Below are 27,935 nucleotides of genomic sequence, written 5' to 3'. Positions count from 1 at the left end.
TATATATATATATATATATATATATGTATATGTATATATAGGATATTTAAAATAAATGAAAAATATCCAGAGTAAAATTAACATATCAAATAAACGCATTCATATTTAAAATATATAATTATACTGCCTTTAATGAAAATATAGATTACCAAAGTAAAATTTGTTTGAGTTTAGTTTGTTTAACTGATACCTCTAAAATACAAATAATTAAACGTTAGAATATATTAAGCTATTTTAACGCCAGAAAACAAAATATTTTAAAAATGCACTGAACGTTGCTTGCTTTTTACTTCACATTATAAATAAAAAATCTCAAAAAAAGTATAGAAAAAATTGTAATAACCGAAAGGTCCAGGAGCTCCCGTGGCTCCACTAGATCCAGTACTGCCAGTAACTCCTTGCTTTCCCGTTGAACCCGGCAAACCAGGGTTTCCAGAACCACCTGTAGCACCAACAAATCCTACCGGTCCAATAACACCAGTAGCACCAGTATTACCAGAATATCCTGTACCACCTGTAGAACCTTGAACACCAGGTAAACCATTTAAGCCAGTAAAGCCGGTAAAACCGGGGCTTCCTTGAGAACCTAGATTTCCCATTGCTCCAGTAGCTCCGGTTGCACCAGTGGCACCTGTATTTCCTGGAACTCCACCAATTCCCACATTTCCATTAAAGCCATTTGGGCCAGGTGAGCCTATAGGCCCTGTGTTTCCAGCTGGACCTTGAACACCTGGCTGGCCTGTATCTCCTGGTAACCCAAATAATCCTGTATTTCCAGGTAAACCATTAGGTCCTTGTATACCTGTTCCTCCTGTGAAACCAATAAAACCTGATTGTCCAGTGTATCCAGTTGAGCCTGTGAAACCAGTAGCCCCATTAGATCCAGGCAACCCAATTGGGCCACTTGGCCCAATATTTCCTGAAAAACCAGGTTGTCCAGAATCTCCAACAAGTCCTGTAAATCCAGTACTTCCTGATGACCCTGTTTGACCCGATTGACCTAAAAATCCATTTGGTCCAGTAAATCCAATATCTCCAGTTGCACCTGTGAAACCTGTTGAACCACTATCACCAATCACTCCCGTTCCCCCTATCTGTCCGGGCGAACCTTTATTACCTGTTGCTCCTTGAAATCCAGGTTGACCCATTTGACCAGTTATTCCAGAAAACCCAGTTGCACCTGTGGCACCTGTTGACAGTTAAATAAATCTTTTTATTAAGATAAAACTGTCAGAAAACAAAAATATATAACAAACCAATTTTTCCATTTTGTCCAGTTTGTCCCGTAAATCCTATTAAACCTGGGTCTCCATTTCTTCCTGGAACACCTGTTAAACCAGTAGAGCCTGTGTCACCTGTTGCCCCATAAGGGCCGGTTTGCCCAGTAGTTCCTTGAATACCTTTAGTCCCTATACCACCGGGAGAACCAATCGGACCAGTTATTCCTGAATTAAATCAGTAATAGTTCGAATTGCTTCAAGTTAAAAAGATTTAATATTTATTTTCTTGATGGTTGTATTAAACGTAAGACTAATTTAATTACCTGGCTGTCCAGATTGACCAATAAATCCATTTGGACCAGTAAAACCTTTTAAACCAGTAGAACCTTGAGATCCAGAAAAACCAGTTGCTCCTTGTAATCCTGTTTGCCCCATAAGTCCTATCTGTCCTGTTTGTCCTTGAGGACCTTGGAGACCTGTAAAACCGGTAAAACCTGGAACACCTGTTTGACCTGTAGAGCCAAAAAAACCAGTTACTCCATTGACACCTGGTTGGCCGGCAAAACCCGTGTCACCTGGTTGGCCAATTTGACCAGATGCACCTGAGGAACCTGTACCTCCTATAAACCCGGGATTTCCGCTAGAACCGGTGTTTCCAACAGATCCTGAAATATTTTACAGTAATATCTTTTTAAACATATGAATTGAATTTTAATATTAAACTATTTTTCAATACCTGGAGATCCAGAAAATCCTGGAAAACCAGTAAATCCTGGTTGACCAGTTGATCCAGTTGGTCCAGTAGCTCCTTTTGTGCCACTTGCTCCAGTATAGCCAGCAAACCCTTGAGTTCCGGTTGAACCAGTAGCACCAGACGCTCCTGTAAATCCAGAATTTCCTGTTTGGCCAGATGAACCCGTATATCCTGCAGATCCGGTAGAGCCTTGTAATCCTGTGGCCCCAGTATAACCATTAGTACCAGGGAATCCTGGCTCGCCTGTTTTTCCAGGTAAACCCGTGTTACCTTGCACACCTTGATCTCCGGTTGGACCTTGTTGACCAATAGATCCTTGTTCACCAGGTAAGCCTGGTTGTCCTGAATTTCCTATTTGTCCAGTTGAACCATCCATTCCTTTGAAACCGGTAAAACCTGTTGCTCCGGGTTGACCGGTAGTTCCAGTACTTCCTTGTCCACCTTTTGATCCAGGTAAACCAGCAGGACCTAAAGTGTTTTGAAAATCGATAAATCGACTTGTTCAATCATTTGATTGTGACGAGACCATTGAATTACACACAGGAATTGAAAGTAAGCACCACTTAATCTGAACATTAGCTTAGAAGCGCATGCGTAAATATATTCTATTAGCTAAGATATCACTTTAACAATGATAATAATGCATGCGTGTTGTTACTGCCGCCTGTTCTTGTTTCCAGTAAAGTTTATAATTGAAAGAATACAAAGGGGCAACATCAGTAAAACATACCATGTATCTAAGCTAAGAATAGTATACCTTGAGTTCCTTGCTGACCGGTTACTCCTGTATATCCGGTTATACCTACAACACCAGTTGCACCTGTGTAACCAACTGGTCCCAATGGGCCAACAAAACCTGACTGACCCGGCTGACCTTGAATTCCTTGAATACCGGTGGAACCCTGGTTCCCAGAAAATCCTAAATTTATTGTTTTTAAATGCTATTTCTATTAATGAAAATTAAAATTTTTAATGGTTAAAAATGAAATTTAGAATGTATAAAGACAGACCCGTGTATCCCGTTTGTCCAGGTGTACCTTGTGCACCTTGAACTCCGCTAAAGCCAGTACCTCCTGTATTTCCTTGTATACCAGTAGCCCCTGTCATTCCATTTAAACCCGGCAGACCAATTTGACCTGGTTGACCTTGTTGTCCGGTTCCACCAGTTGTTCCAAGTATTCCAGTCAGGCCAGTAGAACCAGGTAAGCCTAGTGGTCCTATGGCTCCTGAAAAACCTTGTAATCCAGTCGATCCTTGAGAACCTGATCCTCCAGTGTCACCTGTGAAACCTTGTGAGCCACTGGGACCAACAGGCCCTAACTGTCCAGGTATTCCTGACAAGCCAGTAGATCCTTGTTGTCCAGGAGATCCTATTTGTCCTGTATTTCCAACTGATCCAGTTGATCCGGGAGAACCTGTGAAAGAATAGATTTATGACTTAGTTTACATTGTCTATCGTTTTGTTGCGATCCAATTTTGCTGCATCACATCGGAGACCGCCCCAGTATATTTAAGATAATTAGGATTTTGACTGTCTTATTTCTATTGCAATTTATTGAAATATAAATACATTTTTACTCAGCGAGTATTATATAAAAAAAAGTTATTTTTCATAATATTGCGATTATACATTTTTTTCCCTTTATGTTAATCGTATTATCGTGTGCGTATATTCGCAGCAATGTGAGAAAACATTTTAAGTTTTTATCGATAGTTAAAGAAAAGAAAACATGAGGAAATGAACATCTGTTTAAAAACGACTGAATTTTATTTCTCGTTTAACAATTGCCGTAAATAATTTTTGTGCCAATGATGGAGCGTTAGTTACCAATGGCTAGAACAAGTATTTCAGGTTTTCTTTAAATAATTTAAGTTAACTTTTAAATAAAATAATCAGCATGCTTCATATTTTCAGTTAATAAACCACCAAACCCAAGCAACGTGTGGCAGTCTATATTCTGCCGGTTGTACGTGGATAGAATTTATTTTTCACCTACATCAATTTAATTTTTTTACTGTTAACAGCATTTTATTCTTTATTAAATCACATATAATCAAACGAGCGTTATATGTTTCTAGCTACGTTACTATAAAAATGTTTTATATTGACAAATTGTATAAATTACATTAATATTTTGAAATATTACGAAACGTAACTGCTCATATATATATATATATATATATATAAATATATATATATATATATATATATATATATATATATATATATATATACTATAAATTCTACCGAATGTTTGGCGTTAATATGTCGTTAAGTTAATGTTTGTAGTTCGTTTTTTCGATTTTTCTCACTAAAGTTTTTTGGAGAACGTTTAGTTTATTAAAATTCAAAATAAACTTATTTTTCGAATTCATGCTGCAAATAAAGCCATATTTCAATTTCTAATGAATCATCATCAGTGCAATTTAATTTATTAAGGGAAATATTCCCTTTGTCAAAGTAAACATAGATGGAAGTTAGGCGTTAGATTTCTTTATTGGCTGGTCCATCTTCGTTTGTTTCCTTTTCTTCATCGATAGCATCATATTCTTCTTTGTCATTATTTAAAATGCTAATTTTTATTACTTCTTTGTTTTCATGTTGATTAAGCGCCGGGTTGGGATTTTTGATTTATTGATGTCAATTAGGACTGCTTCTGCAATTTTAAGATGCGTGTAGTTGGTGTTCTGGTATATTACTTTGACGTTGCTGTCAAGAATTTCACGGCTTATAGTGATTGAGTGTGTTGAGTTCAAATGAGATTTGATAGCACCACTCTGTTTATGCCTCGTAAGACTTATGAGTCATGTTGACGTGCACAGCCGTCAAAAGGGCAATTAAATTAATATATTACGTGAATTACAATAAAGAGACGTCTTACCCAATACTGAAAAACAACTCACCTAATACTGAAAAACAACTGTAGTCCTAGAGATAACTCTGTGTCACTGCGTAGTCACGCCTTACAATGCATAAACAGAGTGGTGCTATCAAATCTCATAGTTCATGTTCACCTCAATTTAACTTTTCGATTTTTCTAGCGGTTGATCGTTAATCATTTTCAAGTTTTTTTAATTCAAAACCAAAATTTTGTTTATTTTATGCATGATAGAATAGAAAAGCTTTTTCCGGTATTCCTATACCATCTTCGGTGTTCAAATTGATATGTTGTGTTTGTGCCCAGAGGCTCAAATATATACTGTTCCTCTACTCTACTTTGTTAGTTCATTGTTTATTTAAAATGAATTGTCTAGGAGATCCTATTTAGCCTGTATTTCATTCTGATCCAATTGGTCCGATAAGAAAATATTTTTAGCAGCTTGTGTGAAATATTAGACAGAGTTCCCAGATTTTAATGTAAAGAAAGGAAATAGCAACAAGCGCAAACAGATAAAAATGAATTCCGTGGTTTATAAAGGTGGAAAAATAATCTCGACTAAAATTAGGATATAATAATAATAATATAAAATGTCAAAAATTGCTTTGATCCGTGCCAAACATTGTCATTCACGCAGTGATGTGCTTCACGCACTGCAAATCTAAGCGAAAAAGAACTTAATAAATTTTAATTACGAATTTGCCAGGCATAGTGTGATTTTGTTTTTGTTGAAATTTTTAAATTTGATTCAATTAATGAAATGATGTGTTGTTAAAACTCAAAAATGTTTTTTGTGGTTTCCATACAAATTTCACAGTGCGCAAGCACGGAACGAAGCTTTAGCGTAATAATTTAATATCCTTGATAAAATAAAAATAAATTTTATGAACAATAACATAAAAAACTATCTTAATAATATTTAATAAAGCCTCACCTGTGGCACCAAAAACGCCAGTAGCGCCTTGTGCTCCTGTTGAACCAACTGGACCAGTTGGCCCAATAGTTCCGCTTGATCCTGGCTGACCTTGCAGTCCCGTAAATCCAGTCCCACCGGTAAAGCCTGTTGAACCAGTTCCGCCAGCTTGGCCTGCATTGCCAGGAAGACCAGTAAAACCAGTCGCTCCTGGTGTACCAGTGTTTCCGGTATAACCTAAAAGTTTTTTTTCATATTTTATGCAAATTAGTTTTAATAATTCAAACAACAAAAATATATTTTTTTAAAACTAACATTTGATCTGTATATTATTGAACAATTTCAAGAAGGGACTCAACTTTTCATGAATAAAAATTTTGCATTTTACACAGTACGTAATGAGACATGTTGGAATTCTAGACAATTACATTTTTGACGTTCTATATAACTTTATTTCTTCATATTGAAAAGCGTTATCAAAAAATTTAGCACGGTGGGCTAATAAATATTGTTCATCAACGAAAAATTTGCAGACATTAAATTTTTTTATGAGTAGGCTAAACAATATTATTATCAATTGATAACATTTGGAAATTAATTACTTCTGCATCAAAATTTATTACTCAGTACACTTGATATGGCTTTCACGTCAGACAATATAATTTTGGCAATGCTAAGAAAAAAGCTAAACCCTTCAAACAAATATCTTACAAACTTAAAGTTTAAAATTCTATTAATAAATCGTATAATGAACTCACCAGGCATTCCCATAATACCGTTCATACCAGTTGCCCCAGTAAAACCAGTAAATCCCGGTTGTCCAGTGGAACCAGGAAAACCAATTGGTCCAGAATTTCCTGGTCTCCCTCCTTCACCAGTTGCACCAAAAGAACCAGGAACCCCAGATGATCCTGTGAATCCGGTCGATCCTATGAAGCCTGACTGCCCAGTAGCGCCCTGTTGGCCAGTTGGTCCCGTGTATCCTTGTGCTCCCTGGAGTCCTTGACTTCCACTAATTCCAGTTGCACCAGTTCCACCGGTAAAACCAGTATTACCAGTATTTCCGGTAAAACCTGTTCCACCTATAGCTCCAGGTGCTCCATTAAATCCAGGTTGTCCTGTTGCACCTGTTTGACCAGGATTTCCAGTCTGACCAGAAAAACCAATATATCCAGTGTTGCCTTGTTGTCCTTTTTCACCCTGTAAACCTGTAGGACCTAAAAACCCAGAAGTTCCTTGAGTTCCTCCCGCACCAGGAAAGCCTGAAATCCCTGGTGGACCAGTGAATCCCTGCTGACCGGGCTGGCCTAAATGTTTAAAATTTGAATATTTCAAATATTTCAGTTTACATTCATTTATTTAATATTTAAAAAGTTTTGTTGAAGCAAATAAAAAAAATTCAACAATTTATTAATTGCACTGAAATATATATAGAAATTGAGCTATACTATTAACCAAAATGTTGACCTGTGAACGTTCCGTCATTATACTATATTTAACTGTTGTAGATATCATTTTCTCAAAATTCAATGCACTAGTTTAAGTAGATGTGCAACCTTAATGCTACTCTTGTCTCGCTTCCGGTAAAGTTTATGATGAGAAAAAACAACGCAATATAAATCATAAAATACCACGGCTGACTGTTTCTAAGCCTGGCTGCAAATTTAAAATTTGATTACCAAATTGTATTTAGATATATTTTTTCTTCCTAGAATTTATATCGTAATAGGTAATATTGCTTTTTATCATATAATTTTTGCAGACTGGAAAATTTGGTACTTTAAAAAAGTATTTTTTATATGTTGATAGCATAAAAAGTTCTACCATTTGAAAACACCCCACTTTATAAATTTGTGGCAAGAATTCCACTGACCACTGAATAAAAATGACTAACAATTTCTACATATGAACCTCAAATAAAAACGAAAGTAAAATAGAAAATATTCGATGCTATAAAAACAATTTATCGTGTAGAAAATATAAAAATTCAATTATAAAAAATTGATCAGGAACAATAAATTTAATGGAAGCCTTAAAAATACTGTAGTAAGCAATTATTGAGAAGTAATTAAAAATGTTGTACTAACTAATTTAGAATAAAGTAGTTATTAACTTATTTATTTAAAATATTTCAATAATAGAACAGTAAATAAACATTTGTTGCTTACCTATGGAACCAGTTTGGCCTGTATAGCCGATTTGACCGGTAGATCCAGTATCGCCAATTGATCCAGAAACTCCTCCACTTCCTAGAGCACCTGTGGCTCCAATCGCCCCAGTTGCTCCAACTGATCCAGTTTGACCCATTAAACCTGAACTTCCTTGAAAACCAGAAAATCCTGGATTACCGGGATTTCCAGTATTTCCTATGCTACCACTTGAGCCAGTATTTCCAGGCAATCCTTGGTTACCTGTATTACCTGATAATCCAGGTTGTCCTTGTTGCCCTTTATTTCCACTAGAACCAGTAGCACCGATTATTCCTGGTGCACCAATATTTCCTTGTTGTCCACTAAAACCGGTTTCTCCTGTATTTCCTACTGGGCCTAATATTCCTGTCCGTCCAGTGGGGCCAGGAGATCCCGTTAACCCACTTGCACCAGTGAAACCTGTAAAACCATTTACTCCTGTACGTCCTGGTGATCCAGTCCAACCAGTGAAACCAGTCAAACCGGCTGAACCTGTAGGACCTATTTGACCCGTTGAACCTGCTACTCCTGCGTTTCCTGCTGGTCCGGGTAATCCAGTAGAACCTATAAAATTTAATTTTTCATTATTTTTTTTGCTGGTTTTTTTGAGTAAAAAATATGATATAATTAATAAAAACTGCAAAATTAACCTTGTGGGCCTGGATACCCAGGAAACCCAGAAAATCCAGAATCACCAACACTTCCTGTCATTCCAGGTGAACCATTAGGACCCGGACTACCTGTTCTTCCAGTGGCTCCACTGCTGCCATCAAATCCAGGGTTTCCATTAGGTCCAACCACACCAGTGGCACCTGTTGCGCCGGTAAATCCAATGTTTCCTGGTTGTCCTGAAAAGCCCATCGTACCAATATTTCCTGTTATACCAGTTGCACCAGTAAAACCTTGATTACCAGCCAACCCAGTTGATCCTACCGGACCAGGAACTCCAGGAAAACCTGACATTCCAGTCCCCCCGATAGGTCCTTGGGGGCCTGAAAAACCGGTGTCTCCCGTAAATCCTTGCTGACCGTTAATGCCATTTGGCCCCGTAGCACCTGTTTTCCACAACAAAAAAGATAATTTAAAAAATTTTAATGGTTATTAAAATTATATGCAACAGTTTTTGTTTGTATATTATGGTTAAGCAATTTTAGAACACATAAAGCCGTGAATACGATCTGTCTGCTGAATGTGGGATAAGCAATATTATCCATAAAATTGTGTGTGTGTGTTAAGTGCTCATCAAATTTTTACGTACAAATATGCATGCATCTTAAACGATAATGTTTCGTATTTTTCAAGTTTTAGTGAAATAGCTTTCAAACTGGGACACTACAAAACTATTTATGGGAAAAATAACAGTTTGACAGCAATCTTGCCGTCTTACATAACATGCCAACTGTTAGAATATGTATAAATTCAAAATAAAATAAAACAATACCTAATAATCCAGGCAAACCCGTTTGACCAGTCATACCTCTTGTACCAGAAAAACCTGTAGAACCTGTAATTCCCGTAAAGCCTGGCTGACCAAAAGGACCTATTTGACCGGTGAATCCAGATAAACCAGAAAAACCGCTACTTCCTTGTAAACCATTATTTCCTGTTGCACCTGTGCTACCAGTAAATCCAGTGTTACCAAAATTTCCTGAGTTTCCCGTGAATCCAGTAGCGCCTGGAAATCCAGGAAATCCAGATACACCAGTCCTTCCCGTAAGACCTGTCGGGCCAGTGTTACCCGCTGGCCCTGAATCACCAGTTTGTCCCTGCACACCTGTTCTTCCAAGACTTCCAATAGAACCTGTCATTCCCGGCTGTCCTGTTGATCCTGTGTTCCCCGTCCAACCTTGAATTCCAGTTTGACCTGACGAACCTAAATTTTAAACAAAATTTGATGCTTTATTAGTGTCTAATAAAGTTAACGAGTTTGTGAATTTGGCTACAATAATGCTTTGCATAGTTTAAATAAATGATATAGTTTTAATTCAAATGGTTACAAAATATCTTAATAAATAATTTTCATTTACTGAATTTATTGAAGATTTAAGATTACATTTTTTGCTTTTGTATTATCATTGTTGATTGTGGCGAATATTGTTTATTACCACGTTTATATTAATTTGTAATTTCATATTTAATTTTAATTTAATCACACAGCTGACCAGAGGACCATAAAGAACCACTTACCCAGTCGGGAAAAACAAAATATACTTTATTACAACTAAACAAAATGGCAAATATAAAAATAAATGAAAACATTGCAACTAAGAGTGCCATCCTTTCTATCATTGTCGTTCAGGTTATAAATGTATAGATAAGGCTAAGGCTAGATAAGGTAAAAGGTAAAATAGCATACGTTGGTTGATTGATACAATATTTCAAAAACCATAGATAATCATAATACAATCTTATTGAGATAGAGTAATAAACAATAGTATTTATACATAACATTATAGAAAATCTTTTAAAACTAGTTTGGCTGAATTAATAACAGTTAAAAAAAGTAGTTAATTCAATTTATCTTTCCACAGTTAGGAAATGTTTAAAATTGACAATTAAATTTATAACATTGTTTGTCTGTTTAAAGATTTTAATTTCGTTAACATAACAATAATATATAAATTTAAGTATGTTACTAATACATATATGTAATTTATACATGTACGTGTAATGTGTAACTTTTTATTTGTTACTAATATACATAATTCTCGTAAATTGTAGCATAAATGGCCCACAGTGATAATTACTTTAGTTAAATTTTGTTAACATACTAACAACTGTACTGACACTTATGTTCTTTTCGTTAATATACTAATATTATGTAATTTAAAGTTAAGGTGGCTTTACCGGTGAGTCATTTAAAGTCCCTTTACTTTTGTTTTGAGGTCGAATAAAATGTATTGTTTTATATTTTTTCGATAACTTCTATAAATTGTCTATTTAAGCTGAAATTTGAATATTCGCTCATCTCTGATGACTATGCATTAACAGAATTTAGTTGAGCCAAATTAATTATTAAACTTATGAATAATAATTTAATATAAATATACAAACGGTCGCCCGACGTTAGGAGTATTTTTTTAAATAATAAGCAACTAGCTAGTAATAAATTTTATAAATATTTCACATATGTAAAAATGGTTTTAAGTAGGCCTAATTTTTGTTTAGAAGAAATACAAAGCAAGTAATTTTGAAGGCATATCATAAATTTGAAAAAAAAATAATATTTGAATTTTTGTAGAAACCTAATTATTAAAAATAGTATATATATGATTGTGGTATTTTAAAAAGATAGTGGTCAATATGCGCAGATATTCTAGTACAATCAAATCACCGGTCTTGTTATAATATATTCCAAAGTTAAATTTAGAACTATCAACTAAACCAAATATTTCGGACTTAACTTAGATTAAATTTGTATTTAAAACTTGAATAATTAAAACTCTGTTGTTGAAATGCGATCATCACAAATCAAACCTGAAAATCCTGGCAAACCATTGTTTCCTCCAAATCCAGAAGAACCTTTTAAACCAGTAGCACCAGTGCCACCAGTAGCTCCTTGCAAACCAAAAACACCTGTTACTCCAGTGCTACCTACAAACCCAGGTGATCCTGAACTACCTGTGTTACCAGTCGCGCCAGGTGATCCGACAATTCCTATGGGTCCAGTGTTTCCGGTATATCCAATACTTCCAGAAAACCCTTGTTGACCAGTGGATCCACTTGATCCGGTGGCGCCTTGTGCACCAGTTTGACCTGGGGTTCCTGTAAAGCCAGTTGCACCAGTATATCCTTGATTACCTGGATTTCCAGAAGCACCAGTTATACCTTGAACTCCAGGATTTCCTGGGAAACCCACTTGACCGGTCGAACCACTTATACCTGTATCTCCCTGAAGTCCAGGAAATCCTGGCAAACCTTAATATCAAAAACAAAATTTCAATTTTTATAATTAATATTTAAAAGAGTAACTTTTCAGTTTTTACCTTGATTTCCAGTTATTCCCGGATTACCTATTGGACCGAAATTTCCTGTGTCACCAATTCTTCCGGTATCACCTTTTATTCCTCTTGGACCAGAATAACCAGTTCCTCCAGGTGAGCCGATTGCACCAGAAAATCCAGTTGCTCCACTGCTTCCAGAAATACCAGTTGCACCAGGAACTCCTTGTGCTCCGGCGTTGCCAGTGTCGCCTGTTAAACCCGGAGCTCCAGGATTGCCTGAAAAACCAGGAGCTCCAATAGACCCTTTGACTCCAGTTCTTCCTGTTGGTCCAGTAGAACCTATTGATCCAGTATTTCCAAGCGGCCCCGTAAATCCTGGAACTCCTGTTCTTCCAACAATTCCCAGTGGACCAGTGGCACCTGAAAATCCTGGTAATCCAGGCACGCCATTGTTTCCATTAGGTCCTGGAAATCCAGGAGTGCCAATAGAACCCTGAGGTCCAATAGGACCAGGTAGTCCAATAGGACCAGGTAATCCACTTGCACCTGGTAGTCCAGCTAAACCTTGCTGGCCGGAAGAACCAGTTTGTCCTTGAGTTCCAGGATTACCAGGTAGACCAACTGGACCAGTAATACCAGTGTTTCCTATAAATCCTGTTGAGCCTGTATAACCAGGCTGACCTGGATCTCCAATTCTGCCCGGTAAACCAGTAAAACCTTGTAAACCCTGGAACCCAGTAAACCCTGTATCTCCTTGGCCTCCACTTATTCCAACAACTCCTGTCATGCCACTTGGTCCTTTTGTACCTGTGTTTCCAGAAGGACCCTTTATTCCTGGGTTACCTTGGGGACCCAATGAACCAATTTGACCATCCAATCCTGTTGCTCCTTGTAATCCTGTTGCTCCTTGAGTACCTATAGATCCACTAGTTCCTGTTGATCCCTGCAATCCTTAATTGTAAAAATAACTGTCATTATTTAATTTAATTATAGTAATTATAAATAGAAAAGAAAAGCAACAAAGATAAAAACTAATTTTTTTAAACGATTATTATTCTATATTAGTCATTAAAAATATTTGATTAACAATTCAAATGTATACCTGTTGATCCTGAAAAACCTGTAGCTCCAACTGATCCAGAATTTCCAATTTGTCCAACAGGTCCACTTATACCTTGTGAACCAGTGGCCCCACTTAAACCTGGAGCCCCAACCAATCCAGTATTTCCAACTAGACCAGTTGAACCTTGTAAGCCAGAACTTCCTGTATTTCCAGTAAATCCTGTAGCACCTTGAAAACCTTGAGTTCCTACAGGGCCTTGAAAACCAGGAAACCCTTGAGGACCAGAAAACCCTGTTGTTCCTTGTAAACCTGACTGACCAGTTTGTCCTGCAGAACCTTGTTGACCTTGTTGACCCTGTTGACCAAATGAGCCTGTAGATCCAACGCCTCCTTGGCTGCCTGTAAACCCAGAAAAACCAGTAGCACCCGTATATCCAGTATTACCAGTTGAACCACTTGCACCCGTTGATCCAATTTGTCCTGGGCTACCTGTATAACCTTGTTCACCTTGACGACCTGTGTTACCTGTGATTCCTGTAAAACCAGTATTTCCGGATAAACCTGGTTGTCCTGTTTGTCCAATTGCACCTGGATTACCTGCTGGCCCACGTAAACCTTGAGTTCCTTGAGCTCCATTAATTCCCGGATTTCCAGTGGGACCTGTTTGACCATCTTGTCCTGGAGGTCCTTGTAAACCAGTTGCTCCTACTTCTCCAATTAATCCAGTTGATCCAGAAAATCCTGTAGATCCAGATGAACCAGTAAATCCAGTGGAACCCGTAATTCCTATAACTCCAGTTTTACCAGCTAATCCAGTTGCACCTTGGACACCTGTTTTTCCACTTAAACCTTGATCTCCAGGTAAACCAGTTCTGCCAACTGAACCTGATGCACCTATTGCTCCTGTTGGACCCACAGGCCCTGGCATGCCTGATGCGCCTTTTAAACCAGTAGCTCCAATAGACCCCGTTGACCCTACTCCTCCGTTTAATCCTGGCAGTCCTAAAACGCCAGTAGCGCCAGTAAATCCAGTAGAGCCAGGATCTCCAGGTTGTCCTGAAAAACCAGTAATGCCCTGTTGACCGTTTGGTCCAGGATAACCAGAATAACCTGTGCCTCCCAAAGTTCCTTTAAACCCTGTTCCACCTGTTGGCCCTGGGTTTCCTTGTGGTCCTATATTACCAGTACTACCAGTGATACCTGGTTGACCTCTTGAACCAGTAAAACCTGTATAACCAACATTTCCTGTATCACCTGTAGCACCTGTTTTACCTGTTATTCCAAGATCTCCCGTAGCTCCAGTTTTACCGGTTAATCCTGTTGCTCCCGGAACACCTGTTTTTCCCAATGTACCCTGAATGCCGTTTGAACCTGTTCTTCCAATACTTCCTTGCTGTCCTTGTTGTCCAGGTGGCCCTGTATTACCAATTGATCCTGAGATTCCAGTAGCTCCTGTAGCTCCTACGGAACCGGACAAACCTGGAGTTCCAGGTGTTCCAGTGTTTCCTGGGTCACCTGTTGATCCTTTAATACCAGGTATTCCATTTAATCCTGGATTACCAGGAAGTCCAACAGATCCTGTAAAACCTGTTCCTCCTGTATTACCAGATTGTCCAATAAAACCCGTGTTTCCCGTAAAACCCTGTTTGCCTGGATTTCCACTATTCCCTTCAAGTGTAAAATAAAAAAAGTTTAGTGTTAGTTAGTTTTTAATTTGTTAATTATTGATAACAAATTGGAAAAAAAACAAACCGCGTACCCGTAAACCCAGTGTAACCAGTATTTCCTAAAATTCCTTGCACCCCTGTTTGACCTGTTAAACCCGTTGCTCCGGGAACTCCAACTGAACCCATGCTACCCGTGAAACCTGTGGCACCAGTTGGTCCATTACTTCCTAAAGTTCCAGTGTCACCTGTGCCCCCAGAAGATCCAGTCCATCCAGTATACCCCAAAGAACCTGAACCACCATTACCAGGTGGACCTTGAGCACCTTGAGGTCCTGTTGCTCCTGGAGTTCCTTTTGAACCTAAACTTCCATCACTCCCTGTATTACCAATTGTCCCAGTATTACCAGTAAATCCGGTAAATCCTGTAAACCCAGTAAACCCAGTAAAACCTTTTATGCCAGTTTGGCCACTAGGACCAATATTTCCAGAACCTCCTGGTTGTCCAACCGGACCAGTGCTACCTGTTGCACCAGTAGGTCCAGGTAGTCCGGAAACTCCAGTGATGCCAGTCCAGCCTGTATCACCCGGTTTATTTTCTCCTACGGTTCCAGTCGCTGACGAACCAGGCAAACCAGGATCACCAGTAGGGCCAGTGAATCCTTTCAATCCCGTTGCACCAAATGTTCCTTGCAAACCTTTTGGGCCTTGATTTCCAGTCGCCCCTACTGCACCGAGAAAACCACTGTTTCCTGTGTTTCCAAACAATCCTGGTGCACCTGACGATCCTGTTCCACCTATTGCCCCTGGAACTCCATTTAATCCCGTGTTACCCGAAAAACCACTATTGCCTGTAGCTCCAGGTGACCCAGGAGAACCATTCGGACCAGGTAGTCCAGTGGCGCCAGTATCTCCAATTCCTCCACCAGTAGCAGGATTACCTGGAGGTCCAGTATTTCCGATATTACCAGGAATACCCTGAGGGCCTTTATCTCCTGTTGCTCCTGAAAATCCAATTAATCCTGGCAAACCAACTGTTCCTGGTTCTCCAGGATTACCTTTTAAACCAGGTAACCCGTTCATGCCTGGTGGACCTGCTGGACCAAGTAATCCTGTAGGACCGGTATTACCAGTGCTTCCTTTAGAAGAAGGGCCTGGAGCTCCAGATGGACCACGATTTCCACTTTGTCCTTTTCAATTTTTTTAGAATTAGAGTATAAAATTAAACAGTTGACTATTAATATATGATTGTATATACCGGGTGGTCCTATTGGTCCAGATATTCCTGTAGCTCCAACGTCTCCCGTTGAACCTGGTAAACCAGGTGGGCCAACCAAATCTGCATATTAATTGTATTTTTTTGAAGTAAAAAAAAATTTTTTTTTAAAATTTGTTTGCTCACTCAAATCCATTTCAACCGCGATAGAAAACACAGATGGAAGAGGTATCGCAACAAAGTTAACTGTTGAATTTATTTCAGGAAAAGGCCGTGTATCATTGATAATAACGAAATATGTTTTATGAGGCGCATATTCAAAAGTTATTAAGCCATAGTTTCCTTCACATGTCCAACCAATTCTATCACCAGCTACAGTTGTGAATGAGTTGTTCAGTTTAAACTGAAAATAAATGTTAAAATAATTTATATTTTGTTAGTTTAAAATTGATTTTTGCCTCATGTTTTTAAATTGTTCATTAATTATGTATAATTTTAAAAATTAAAACTTAAATATAATAGCGACAATTGAAATATTTGTTAAATTATTATCATACGCAGTGTATCACCGAACGAAAGGCCGGTCAAAAAATTATTTACTGTATAAAATGCTCCAGTTCTAAGTCTAGGAGACACTTCTACTAATTGTTGCCAGACTAGAATCAGTTGAGGAATATTCATTTCAGATGGTCTCCATATCTGAAGGCGAATCCTTTTATCCTCCGGTTGCACATTTTCAGTTTGGTTCGAAATAAAGAGAAAAAAACGAATTATTTTACCCGTTGGCAAAATTGTTTCCATATCAACCCATGATCTTTTTGCTACGGAAGGAAGATCTGCGGTTCTTACTGTTACGTTGTTTCCAAAATAATTTTTGTCATTTTGGGCATTGAATATCAAGCCAGTATCTAAAAATTTTAAATGCAGACATATAAATTTTATGGAAATTTATGGAAAAATAAAACTAATTAGCTTACCGTATTTTACTGATTCAGGCTGTAAAACTGAAAATATTTAATTAGTTTTAATGAATAAAATGGTTATTTTGAAGTATAAAAATATTATGCATCTAAATATTTTTATAAAATTATTTTTGGCAATTAGACTTTAGACAAGTTGGCTGTTAGCAATATGTTTATAAATTGCTCGTGGTAATGACTTTTACGCGTTTTTCGGAGTTTCAAGTTGTTGGTTAAATCAATGAAATGAAAGCACATGATTACTCTGGTTTTAATAATTTAAGCTCGGTCGAATTGCAGCAAGGGAAAAGTGATTTAAACTTGTAAAAATTATATAATAAAAAATCAATACTGCACGTAAATGTGATCTGTCCAGTTAACAGAACAAAATTTGAAAAAAATAATTTCATTCTCTTACAAAAAAAGACAGAAAGCAATAAATCATTAAAATTTGCAGTTTAAGAGAGCGCATTGAATTTTTCAGGAAACTATCAAGCGTTTTTTCTAGTTCATGCAAACAGCATTTTTGTAAATGAAATTTGATATTTGTAAATTATAAAAATTTAACATTTTGACTGACCTGTCAGTTGGGCGGTTGTGGTAGATAAGAATGTCCAAACAAATAAAGCGATCCCAGCGCCAAAATGCTCTTGAACCTGACAATGTAGCATGACATGTATATTTTGTTATTTTACTATTTTATCGAATATTTAAAATTTGAAATATTTATCAATCTGTTGCTTTCGTGTGGTTGGACCAGCCATAAATTCGTGCTTCATCAAAATGCTACATTAATATTATTTCAAATCGTGGTGGATGATTTTATTTTTGTCGTCACTTGATATATTCAATCACGAATAGAATGAATATAGCTGAATGTCTCAGCTGAACAATGCTTTACGATTGTTCAGGACTATTTGTATGAATTTTCATTCTTGCACATATGAAATACAATTTAACTTAGTTCATGAAAACGTACTCCAAAGAACGAATAGTGGTTATTCATATATTGCAAATGAAATGTTTAATATCAGTGTAGGCAATGTTCGAACATTTTTTGCACGGCGAACATTTATCTGACGAATGCATTTGAACATTCCTAAGCCATGTCTGTCGTCATTTTCACAATAATCAAATTATCTGCTTTGAATTTATCGGAGATTTCATACACGAGTGTTTAAACAAATATAATTATTATGTCATTTTAAGCCAGGAAATTTTTGATGTATCAAAGTTTAACATTAAAGTAAGTTATTTAATTTACAAATTAGCAGGATTAAAAACAATATTTATTTCAGCATAAAAAATTTGTTCTATTAAATATTAAAACGCTGTTAAAAGTAAATAACTAAATACGAAGTACTGTTTAATAGACTTTTTGATTTATTTCCAATTTTAATATTTTATATTCAGAGAGAAATTTAAAAACTCTGATTTGAAATTCAAGGGTGAACATTGTGTCATTAGTTTTCCAACAAGTTCAGCTGCAATGCAATAGTGAATTGAATATAACATAATGTTCTCAAATCAATGTCATATATGCTTTGATGCACGCTCGATATATTATGTAAGGTAAGCAGGCTTGATGGGTTGAACCGCTAACAAATCTTAAGGCACTGATGGCAATGCAATTTTGCCTAAATGCAGAAGCTTATGACCGGGTAGGCGCCGCCACAAAATGAGACATTTTCAGACCTCATCAGGTTTTCTATCAAAATATTTGGATGAAAAAAAACAAGTTCATTTTTCAAAATGCTTTTCCTACAGGAAAAATTTTGATTATCCTTATTTTGTCAATTTTCACAAACGCAGAAGTTACCAGGGAGTTAAATTTCTAAATGAAGTCTCATGTCATTTTAAGTTTAAAAATAGCATAACAGCAAGATCAAACTATTGCAAAAAAAGTTAGTCCAAACCTGCTAAATTCATTTTTGCAAGCTTTCAACACGATAGCTGACCATATTCTTTTTTCGATTTTTGTTAAAGTAAAAGTGCATTTGTTCGTAACATTTTAGCGAAGAGTTTGGGTTAAGATTAAGGTGTAACTTACTTGAATTAAATGATCGATTGAAAAATGATATTTTTTCATTAAAAGTTATTTGTTTGATTCTGTTGAGATCAGGATTGAAAAAGATAGGGCATTAAATGGTTAAATGGTTTACAATGTTCACTTTAATTTAATGCCCTATAAAAACGAAAAGTTATAATTTAATAAATAAATAAAAACTAAATTACAGAATTTCAGATTAAATTTCATTTCAAACCCCGTTTTTTCACAAATATATTTAGACAGCAAAAAAAATATTTCAACAGCCCAGCTTCGTAAAAATTCGCAACTCAATCTTCAATAAAAGTATATTTTATTAAGATAAATTTTGTAATTATAATTTGTTTTTGCATTATATTACAATTAAAAATTATAACACTCACCATATTTGGGCTTTAGATGCGAACGAACTTTTCTATTTTACTCCTACCGAATTTTCATAATAGGAGATTTCATAATAAGTTAATTGAAAGTCTCTAGAAGTAATTAATGAATGAAATAATCCAGTTATCCTACAAAGAGTTTATTTCTAGTTATTTTTTAAAAGTTTTCAACAAACAAGTTGAAGAAATTATTTAAAAAGGTTCTCCTCTGATTTAATGGCAACAGTAAGGTAGGTCAACGAACAAATGGCTCAACAAACAAATCGCTCACCGAACGTTAATGCTATAAGAAAGCATTAATGAATGGTGAATGTGAAGCTACAAAACATGTTAACACTATCACGTCCACCGCTCAACTACTAAATGCCATATCGAAATCATTTAAAGCAGATGTTAATATAAGTATTCATATACCAAATAATAATTTCTTACCAATATATCTTTTGACATTCAATAAAAATAATGCTTGCCACGAATTACATGTTTGGTATGTTGCCTTTTATTATTTATACGTGACAACATGTCGTTTAAATTGTTTCTTTTTATTACACAAATTGTTTTTTGTCTCGACAAAATTTATAAACTAAAAACATACTGATTTGGCACGTTTTTGAAAACTGATTTTACGCAATCATTCATTATATTTTGTATCGGCGTGGCAAATTAATAAAATTCAGCAAGCAGCAGGACTGAATATTCTTTGAACATCTCCTTTTAAATGTAAAGATGGACTTCCATTTTTTTAACTTGAGTTACATATTTATATGAAATTTGGTTTGCCACAAAAATGCCAGTTGGTATTAATAATTATGACCAACGAGGGTTAAAAATAATCTTCGTGATCCTGCGTTGTCTGTTATTCAACTTCGTAAAAGGTTGAAACACCATCTTTTTGTCTAATCTTACCAGTACTAATATTTCTTTCCCCATTCACTGCATTGTCTTAGTAAAGGGCTATGCAATGACTGCAATATTAGTTAGCGCCTCTGAGATCTTTTTAAAGGCGCTTAAACACACCAATAACAATAATAATATAAATGATAGTTAAACATTTTCAAAGCTGGTCACCAATTAGCAGGAAATATTCAAAATAGCTAAATTAAATTCGCCCGCCCACACGCAGAGGTACGCACGCGCGCGCACACACACACACGCACACACATACACACGCACACACACACACACACACACACACACACATATATATATAAACTGTACATATGTATAGGTATAATATATATATATATATATATATATATATATAAAATAAACGATATCGTGCAATCGCTCTATACATGTTTAATGTGCAAGTAGCAATATGTGTGCAAGCAAGCAAGTTTGAAGAAGCGTCGGTAAGAAATAATTAGCTTGCAAGCACACACATGTATGAACACACGTATTAACTCAGTCTACAATAGATTTAAAGTCTGCAACTTGAAGCACCAGAGAATGCGGACTTGTCTATTTGCAAGTTAATCCGCGCGTCGTTACGGTCTGGTAAACATCTGTGCACTTTTTGCGGTTAAATGTGTGCGTGCATGCATATAATGGACGAGTATGTTTTTGTTTCTAATTATTGAGATATGTGTTTAGGAATTTTTCTAACTTTTAAATTTTATTTTTTAAAAAATTGTCCTTATTTGACATTTAATTCAAATAAAATTTTAAGTGGATGTTTTTAAATCGTGTGCTATGCAAAGTTATTTTATGAATTTTTTCGAGGAGCCACAAAGCATTTCCACGATGTTACTCAGCATATCGGCGGACATTTTTACATTCGACTGACTACACTTTCTAGCTTTTCAACTTTACATAAATAAATAAATAATTTGTAAGCAGGTAAGCATGCATGACCACCAAGATATAGCTAAGAGTGGCTTTGTTTGGGACTAAAAACCGAACAATGAAATTGTTTTTGTTTAACTGGTTTATTAATTAATAAAATCTTATCAACAAAATTTTTCTCGAAAACTTTCAATTCAAGATGATAATTTTCACATAAGAAATTAAAAATTAATGAATAGAATGTGAGTTGGGCAAAAACATTTCGTAATATCTTCTCGAAACTGCAGGCCTCTCATTCAGCAATTATTTATCATCTATTTTATTTTTTGCGCAATAATTCAGCTAAAAAAATTTTATTTTCAAATTAATTTTTGATTTTGTACGATTAAAAAAAATTACTAATAGCCTAATTTAGTTAAAATTTTACAAAACTCGTTTTTTCTTATATTGGGATTGTATGTCTTCTAACTAAATCTTGGAAAAAGTTGAACACTAAGCATGTTTCGGTCTTCCCAACTGCTTGGGAAACAGATTTTCATCCCACCATATTTATAAATTGCGATAATTTCTGCGACTCACGCAGAGCCAGCTGACAAGTAGAATTCAACATTTTAATTTAATGTTTGTAACTTGTATGATGGATTTGAACAACTGAGTGGTCAATGGCAAAATGAACCAAAAATACAAATTCTCTAGCTAGGGGAAAGGTGTTTTAAATTGAAATTAATTGATCCAATCTATATTTTTCAAACTTAAAATTTAAGTTTGGTATCTTATTTATGTTGTTTTTTGAAAGTTGAATCTTGTTACTTACAATCGTTTGCTATTTCTGTCAATAAAAATTGTCACATTCAAAATAACCTGTTGAAAATTACCGTATCTTGAAGACTTTAAAAGTTGAAGTATCAATAAGAACGAGAACAAGTTGGTGTCGTTCAACCACACACAACCGCACGTTTGTTGGCAGGCAATTTATCAAATCAGAGCATTCTTGGCGTGCCGTACGTTATAATAATTTATTTATAGCTCACATAATGTCCGGCTCTCTACATTAGAATGTGCTTAGCCTATATTTTTATCACGAGGAGGAATTCCACATTTTTGGCGAGTCGCCAAAAATGAAAAGTAACGGTCGCCAGCAAATGTTAAATTTTCATAATTCCTTTTGAGCCGGATTGTCTGTCCTCTTTCATTCGCTCATATTTTGGTTCTTTCTTTTTTTCTGTTCAATCACTCATTTATTTACTATACTACTCATTATTTCATTTTATTCATCGTTTTAATATCGCTCATTCAATCTTTTCTTGTCTCGCTCATTCAATCTTTTCTTCTCTCGCTCATTCAATCTTTTCTTCTCTCGCTCATTCAATCTTTTATTCACTCGCTCATTTGTTTCTTACGTTCATTTGATCAATTTGTTCCTTATGCTCATTCGCTCAATTTGTTCATTCGTTCATTTATTTAGCGTTAATTCTGGAATTCCTGGCTATAAATAATTTTATTTTAGTATTTTATAACTTTTCATTATATATTTTATATTTTACTCGTCAACGTTAAACGCAACAACCTTTCTTGTATTCCAGATGTTTCAACTGAACCTTTCCATTTTCGAAGACCGAAATTTCACGACTGCATCCTTTTTTTTATCAGATTTTAAAACTTCGTTTGAGCATGGTATTCTTAATCTCTAATATTTAATTGAAATGGCTCCTATCAGGCAATTCGATGGCTGTCCATAGGTGGTGTCACACTGAGGTTGAGAGGGGTAAAACAATTTGTGAAACTGTTCTGACGTGGAAATGGTGGGGAGTTAGAAGCTTGTGTGACATCCCTTTTTGCTTTCACTTTTTTAATTTCCATCTTGAGTACCTAACTAAACTTTGGTTTAGATTCAACGTAATGACTTGAATTTCCAATGAGTATTTGTAGTATTTGATAATTTGCAAGAAACATTTTAAATTATTAGCTTCTAACTAACTTTCAGGTTCTAAGAATTATGAGATGCTTTCAACAGGGGGTTTAAAAGTTTGTGTGACAGTTTGGGGGAAGGAGGAGAGGAGAGTCAAAATATTGCAAAAAACCATGTCACCCTTTATGAACAGCCCCAATCGTTGTTAAAAAAGTTTTCGCCACCTACGGCCTTTTGTTTAACGACATCACATAAAAATACTGAATGATATGTTCGCATTCACACCATCGCGTTATCGCCATATCATGTAAGGCTGGCTTATAAAATGATAAGTTTTTTTAATTGATTATTTTGAAATACAATCAAAAAGCATAAATACAAGTTAAAAATAAAATTTAGAAATTTTCAGCAATTTGTCATGCGAATATCTGTTCAAAGAAGAAATGTTGACTCGAATGCCTTCCACTCCAAACAGAATGTAGGCTACTGCACCAGACTCTTCTAATTTTTAATATTGGGTAACTTAAATGAAGTTTTATCAGATTTTATTCAGACAACTGTTGAACGAGGATTTCTCTTACATTGAATATTTGAGGAGCAAAGAATGTTAACGTCACACTTTATAAACAAATGAAAAATAACAATTGTTTTTGAATAAAAATGAAAGTTATTACATACACCGTATTTAATCCAATGTTGATTTAAACTTGAAATCTAACGCACAACTTCTTGCTATGATCTTTTTAGTAAATATTAATTGGCCGATGATCCCGTTTTAATTAATGCAACACTTGTGAATAACGGATCTTGCTTGAGTAAATTTAGCAAGAAATTTTTTTTCATAATTATGAATTGATAGATTACTGATACTTTAGAACACGGTGTATTCATTAAATAATTATTCTATCGATGCCAAATAATCCAGGAAAAAAAAGTTTAATCTCTTATATAAACAAGGTGAGGACAAACATCTGGGCATTTTTCATTTTGATTCTATTGTTCGCCTTCACGCATGGCGTTCAAGGAAGCATGATAACCGGGGTGCTGACCACTGTTGAGAAGAGATTCAACCTTCCAAGTTCCCTCTCCGGCATCCTAATTGCAGTGGCCACCCTAGGATACATATCAGGTGTACTCATCAATTCAATATTTCTCGTCAACAAAAGTCACGTTCGAGTATTTGCGGTTTTTATGACGATGACCGCACTGGCAGCATTGATCTACGTCGTTCCTCACTTCTTGTTTTACAATGACATGGAACCTCAAAAAGTTGGGCCGACTGCCAACAAACAAAAATTTCCAAATTATACAAATAAAACGAACGTTGGAAGAACAAATAAGGTGGCACTTTCAATGTTTTGTGTGGCGGAAATTATTCAAGGAGTGTCGGGCTCATCGGTTTGGACGATCGGCCTGACTTTCATTGATAAAAACACATCCATTGCTCTGGGCTCCAAATTATTCGGTCCTTAAATTTTTTATTTAATATTAATTTGTTTGAATAAATGTAACTTGATCGAATTGAGAATTCAAAGTAAATTCAAATTAATTCAAAGCAACAACTTCACTTTGTAAGCGAAATTGAATAGCGTGAATTTTTCAATTTTGTTTTACCAAATCAAAGGCATGAATTTTTATACTATAAATCTTAATTCGTAGTTACAATTTTTAGCTTCCAAGAAACTATTAGGGGATATCTTTCTGATTATCATTGTTTCAAATTATCCTTTAACCTCCAGGTGCAATATTTCTCTTGCGATGTTTTTCGCCAGTCTTATCATTCGCCCTTGGAAGCAGTTTTCTTACATTTCCTGTAGATTTGCAATGTATGTCACTTATTAATAATTTTTTTTAATCAGATTGTAAACATCAATATAATGATATGATAATCTTCCAATATTATAAGAAGTTGAAAGACGTCTGTATTAAATTGCAGCAACTTCTTGGTCGCCAGAGCATCCGCGTTGGATAGGCGCTTGGTGGTTGGGCTACGTGGTCTGCTTCATAGCTAACACTTTGATTGCAATTCCTACATACTTTCTACCCGACACCTTCATTAACGCGATAACTTCTGAGGAAAGAAGCAAGAGCCAAAAAAGTTCTTTGATTTCGAAAATAAGCGAGACATTCAACGATTACATCGACAAACCGGTTAAAGGTTCGTTGGACATTTTTAACTAAATTCTTCAAAGGCAGTTACAAACCTTCATTTTTATTGAAATCGTTAGTTACTAACCCATTTATAACTAACTCTAACGACAACAAATTAGAAAAAATGTCATCAGTGAAACGAATTGTTTGCAACCCCATGTACACGATATTTTCACTTGGAGTTTGTTTTGACTGCTACATATTGGCTTATTTCACATTTCTTCCAAAGTACATTGAAGTTAATTTTCGACTTTCCGCAACAACAGCACCTACATTTGGAGGTTGGTGCTTCAACTTATAATTTTGAACTATTTTTACATTTTATGGCGGGTTAATCAAAAGATTTTATGAAATCTTCTTTAGAAGTGTTCTCAACTATATTTCTAAATTTTTAAACAAATTAAATAAAGATAGTATTAAAACATTGAATTAAATAATCCACATATTACCCCAATGCTCCATGAATACCGAAATTCAAGAATGTTATTTACGACGTAACATGTTTGTCGAAGTCTCGTATGTTACATAAATTAATATTCGCTAATGATTTTAAACGTTTGATAAACTGTAGAAGTTAAATTTGAAGTATTATTTTATTAAATTATACATCGGATCGTAATTTATTATTTTTTACTGAAACTTTAATCAGCTTCATCTTCATTAGACGCAACCAAGGTCAAATATATTTGGTTCTTAATTCTTTTCCTAATGTTGGAGAGTTTATTCAACATCGCATGGGTTTTAAGTTGTGTATTTTTATGAATGCAATTTTTTACTCATTGAACGAGGTAACATTGAAACAAAAAAGAACAAACTTTATCTGCTTTCTTATTCGTTATCCTTACCTTCGGAAGTGTTTGCTATTCTTCACAAACTCTCAACCATATGTCTTTGCACCAGATGTCTTTGTAAGCCATCTGGTGCAACTATAGTTTCAGAGTTTGTAGAGAGAGGTTTTGGTGACAGAATATAAATTTTAAGTTAGAGTATTGTACCCTAACTTTAAAAACGCCAGATTATCCCATTTTAGTTAATGATAATATGTTTGAGCGCTAATATGTGATTGAACGGTTCGGATAGAATTTGAGAACAACCGGTTTGGAATCATTGTCGAAATTATTATTTTTTTAAACATCTAAAATATTGTTACATAAAACATGGGTTAAAACAATTTTTCGCATTTTATCAACTAAATTGAAACAAATTAAATAAACTCAATTTATGAAAAGGAATGATACCAGTCCTCTGCGCCGGCCTGTCTTCGTATTTGGGCGGAGTGTGCAGCGGCAAGTTCGAGCAGTCGCACGACAAAGGTGTCAGCAGGAACATGACCTTCGTGTGCGCCATTGCCATTGTTAACTTATTCGTTCTTGCTTCTCTAATGAATCTTCGATGCTCCGATGAGTTTTATTCTGCAACTTGGAGCATTGAAAAACAAGAGTAAAAAAATTTTATTTTTGTATTCCTTTAAATTTATTCTGGAAACTTAACACTAGTACGACAACATTAAATCATCTTCTTATTTGAAACCAAGCAGCCAATCATTTATTTTATTAAGATCGTTGTAACAACAAGATACAAAGTATAGACAAAGTAGCCAAAACATTTTCTTTTTGTCACCATTTTTAAATTTCAGCGAAAATGACTTGCAAACCGAGATGCAGCGAGATGATTGTAACTGCCGACCAAACAGTTTCGATCCTGTTTGTGGACCGAACAAGTCTCTTCACATTGACAAGTGTTACGTCGAGTGCGTGGACTGGCATAAAGATTCTAACAAGTCAAGAGTTAGAAAGCCTTTTTTAAAAACTAAACTGAATGTAAAAATTGTGCTAAAAGTTAATTAAACAAATCGGATAAATTCAAAATCATTTTGAAATGTAATAACAGTAAATGTAATGTATAATTGATTATAAACCTGAATAAAATTAATACATTAGAGTTTGAATTTATATTTCAAATGAATTTGCCTGATTCTGGGTGACTAAGCATAGAACCCCCTGCAGTACTTCCACCATCAGCCGTGCTTCCTGGAAGACGACTTGAGGACTGAAGGCTACTGCGCATTCAGCTGCACAACTATTTTGGGCTTTCTTGTTTTCGGCATCGTCATCATGAGTTTCCTAAACAGCATATACACTGTAGCAATAACCAATGTTGTTTTGAAGTGAGTATTCAGCTTTCATTTTAAAATGTTTTCAATAACTTTAAATTTACTATTTTTTTTAATAAAATTTTCAAGGAGTGTGTCGAAAAAAGATAAACCTCTAGCGCTTGGTTTGCAAGTGGTGTTAATTTGTTTCATGTGTTAGTAAGTCAGATCAATTTGTATTGTCATTAGTTCAATAAGTGCTATCAAATGCAAAAAATAAATAAATATTTAAACAATATTATACAAAGTTTGAATGATTTAACGAAAATTGTTAAATTTAGAATATTTTAATTAAAAAGTGGTTCCTACCCCAGTCTTGTACGGAAAGTTAATTGATTGGACATGCATTCTATGGATCAAATCATGCGATGGAACGTATGGATCTTGTCTCGTCTACGATAACAACAAATTTCGATACGTTTTGCATGGAAACACGCTCGTATGGAAGATTTTGGCGGTTTGCAGTTACATTGTAGCTTTCACTTTGGCCAAAAAACGACTTAAAAAGTTGGAAAGTACTCCTGAGGAGAAGGAAGAAAAAATCGTGCAAGAGGTACTCGCAAGTGATGTTAACACGGAAAATAAATAGAATTCGTAACAACGCTTAGCCTTTACACCCATTTCATCTTAGTTTTATATGTAAATATGCACAGTTTATATTTCTTTCATAATTAAGGGTATTTGATGCATAGTTAAAATTTTTACAA

The 27,935-nt window shown here is 35.4% G+C and overlaps 2 protein-coding genes across 2 annotated transcripts in view; one reads left to right on the top strand and one right to left on the bottom strand.

Annotated features, from left to right (window-relative positions):
* Window positions 1-296: 296 nt before the first annotated feature.
* HELRODRAFT_188572 (hypothetical protein) lies at window positions 297-17,677 on the bottom strand (the record flags this gene model as incomplete). The annotated part of the gene is made up of 20 exons (XM_009021256.1): window positions 17,382-17,677; window positions 16,820-16,846; window positions 16,443-16,750; window positions 16,029-16,245; window positions 15,885-15,965; window positions 14,722-15,816; window positions 13,002-14,630; window positions 11,942-12,850; window positions 11,433-11,873; window positions 9,415-9,828; window positions 8,606-9,010; window positions 7,935-8,519; window positions 6,525-7,073; window positions 5,788-6,003; window positions 2,985-3,389; window positions 2,732-2,893; window positions 1,957-2,442; window positions 1,544-1,885; window positions 1,257-1,445; window positions 297-1,189 (listed from the first exon to the last, which is right to left on the bottom strand). Exons 1-20 carry the CDS (start codon window positions 17,470-17,472, stop codon window positions 297-299), a joined length of 9,444 nt encoding a protein of 3,147 aa, XP_009019504.1. The 5' UTR covers window positions 17,473-17,677.
* A 6,157-nt stretch (window positions 17,678-23,834) lies between these two features.
* The window catches only part of HELRODRAFT_161326 (hypothetical protein), a gene marked incomplete at both ends in the record, with an annotated part of 4,513 nt that continues 412 nt past the window's right edge, over window positions 23,835-27,935 (top strand). The window contains 10 exons of the mRNA XM_009021255.1: window positions 23,835-24,390; window positions 24,665-24,751; window positions 24,862-25,083; window positions 25,196-25,357; window positions 25,931-26,029; window positions 26,306-26,516; window positions 26,713-26,863; window positions 27,098-27,243; window positions 27,319-27,353; window positions 27,528-27,781. Coding sequence (XP_009019503.1) covers window positions 23,835-24,390; window positions 24,665-24,751; window positions 24,862-25,083; window positions 25,196-25,357; window positions 25,931-26,029; window positions 26,306-26,516; window positions 26,713-26,863; window positions 27,098-27,243; window positions 27,319-27,353; window positions 27,528-27,781 — 1,923 coding nt within the window. The remainder of the gene's footprint in view (window positions 24,391-24,664; window positions 24,752-24,861; window positions 25,084-25,195; window positions 25,358-25,930; window positions 26,030-26,305; window positions 26,517-26,712; window positions 26,864-27,097; window positions 27,244-27,318; window positions 27,354-27,527; window positions 27,782-27,935) is intronic.

Source organism: Helobdella robusta, assembly GCF_000326865.2.
Source record: "Helobdella robusta unplaced genomic scaffold HELROscaffold_3, whole genome shotgun sequence".
Lineage (NCBI taxonomy): Eukaryota > Metazoa > Annelida > Clitellata > Rhynchobdellida > Glossiphoniidae > Helobdella > Helobdella robusta.
Note: the sequence above shows the minus strand (reverse complement) of the source record. Positions and strands in the feature narration are given on the sequence as shown.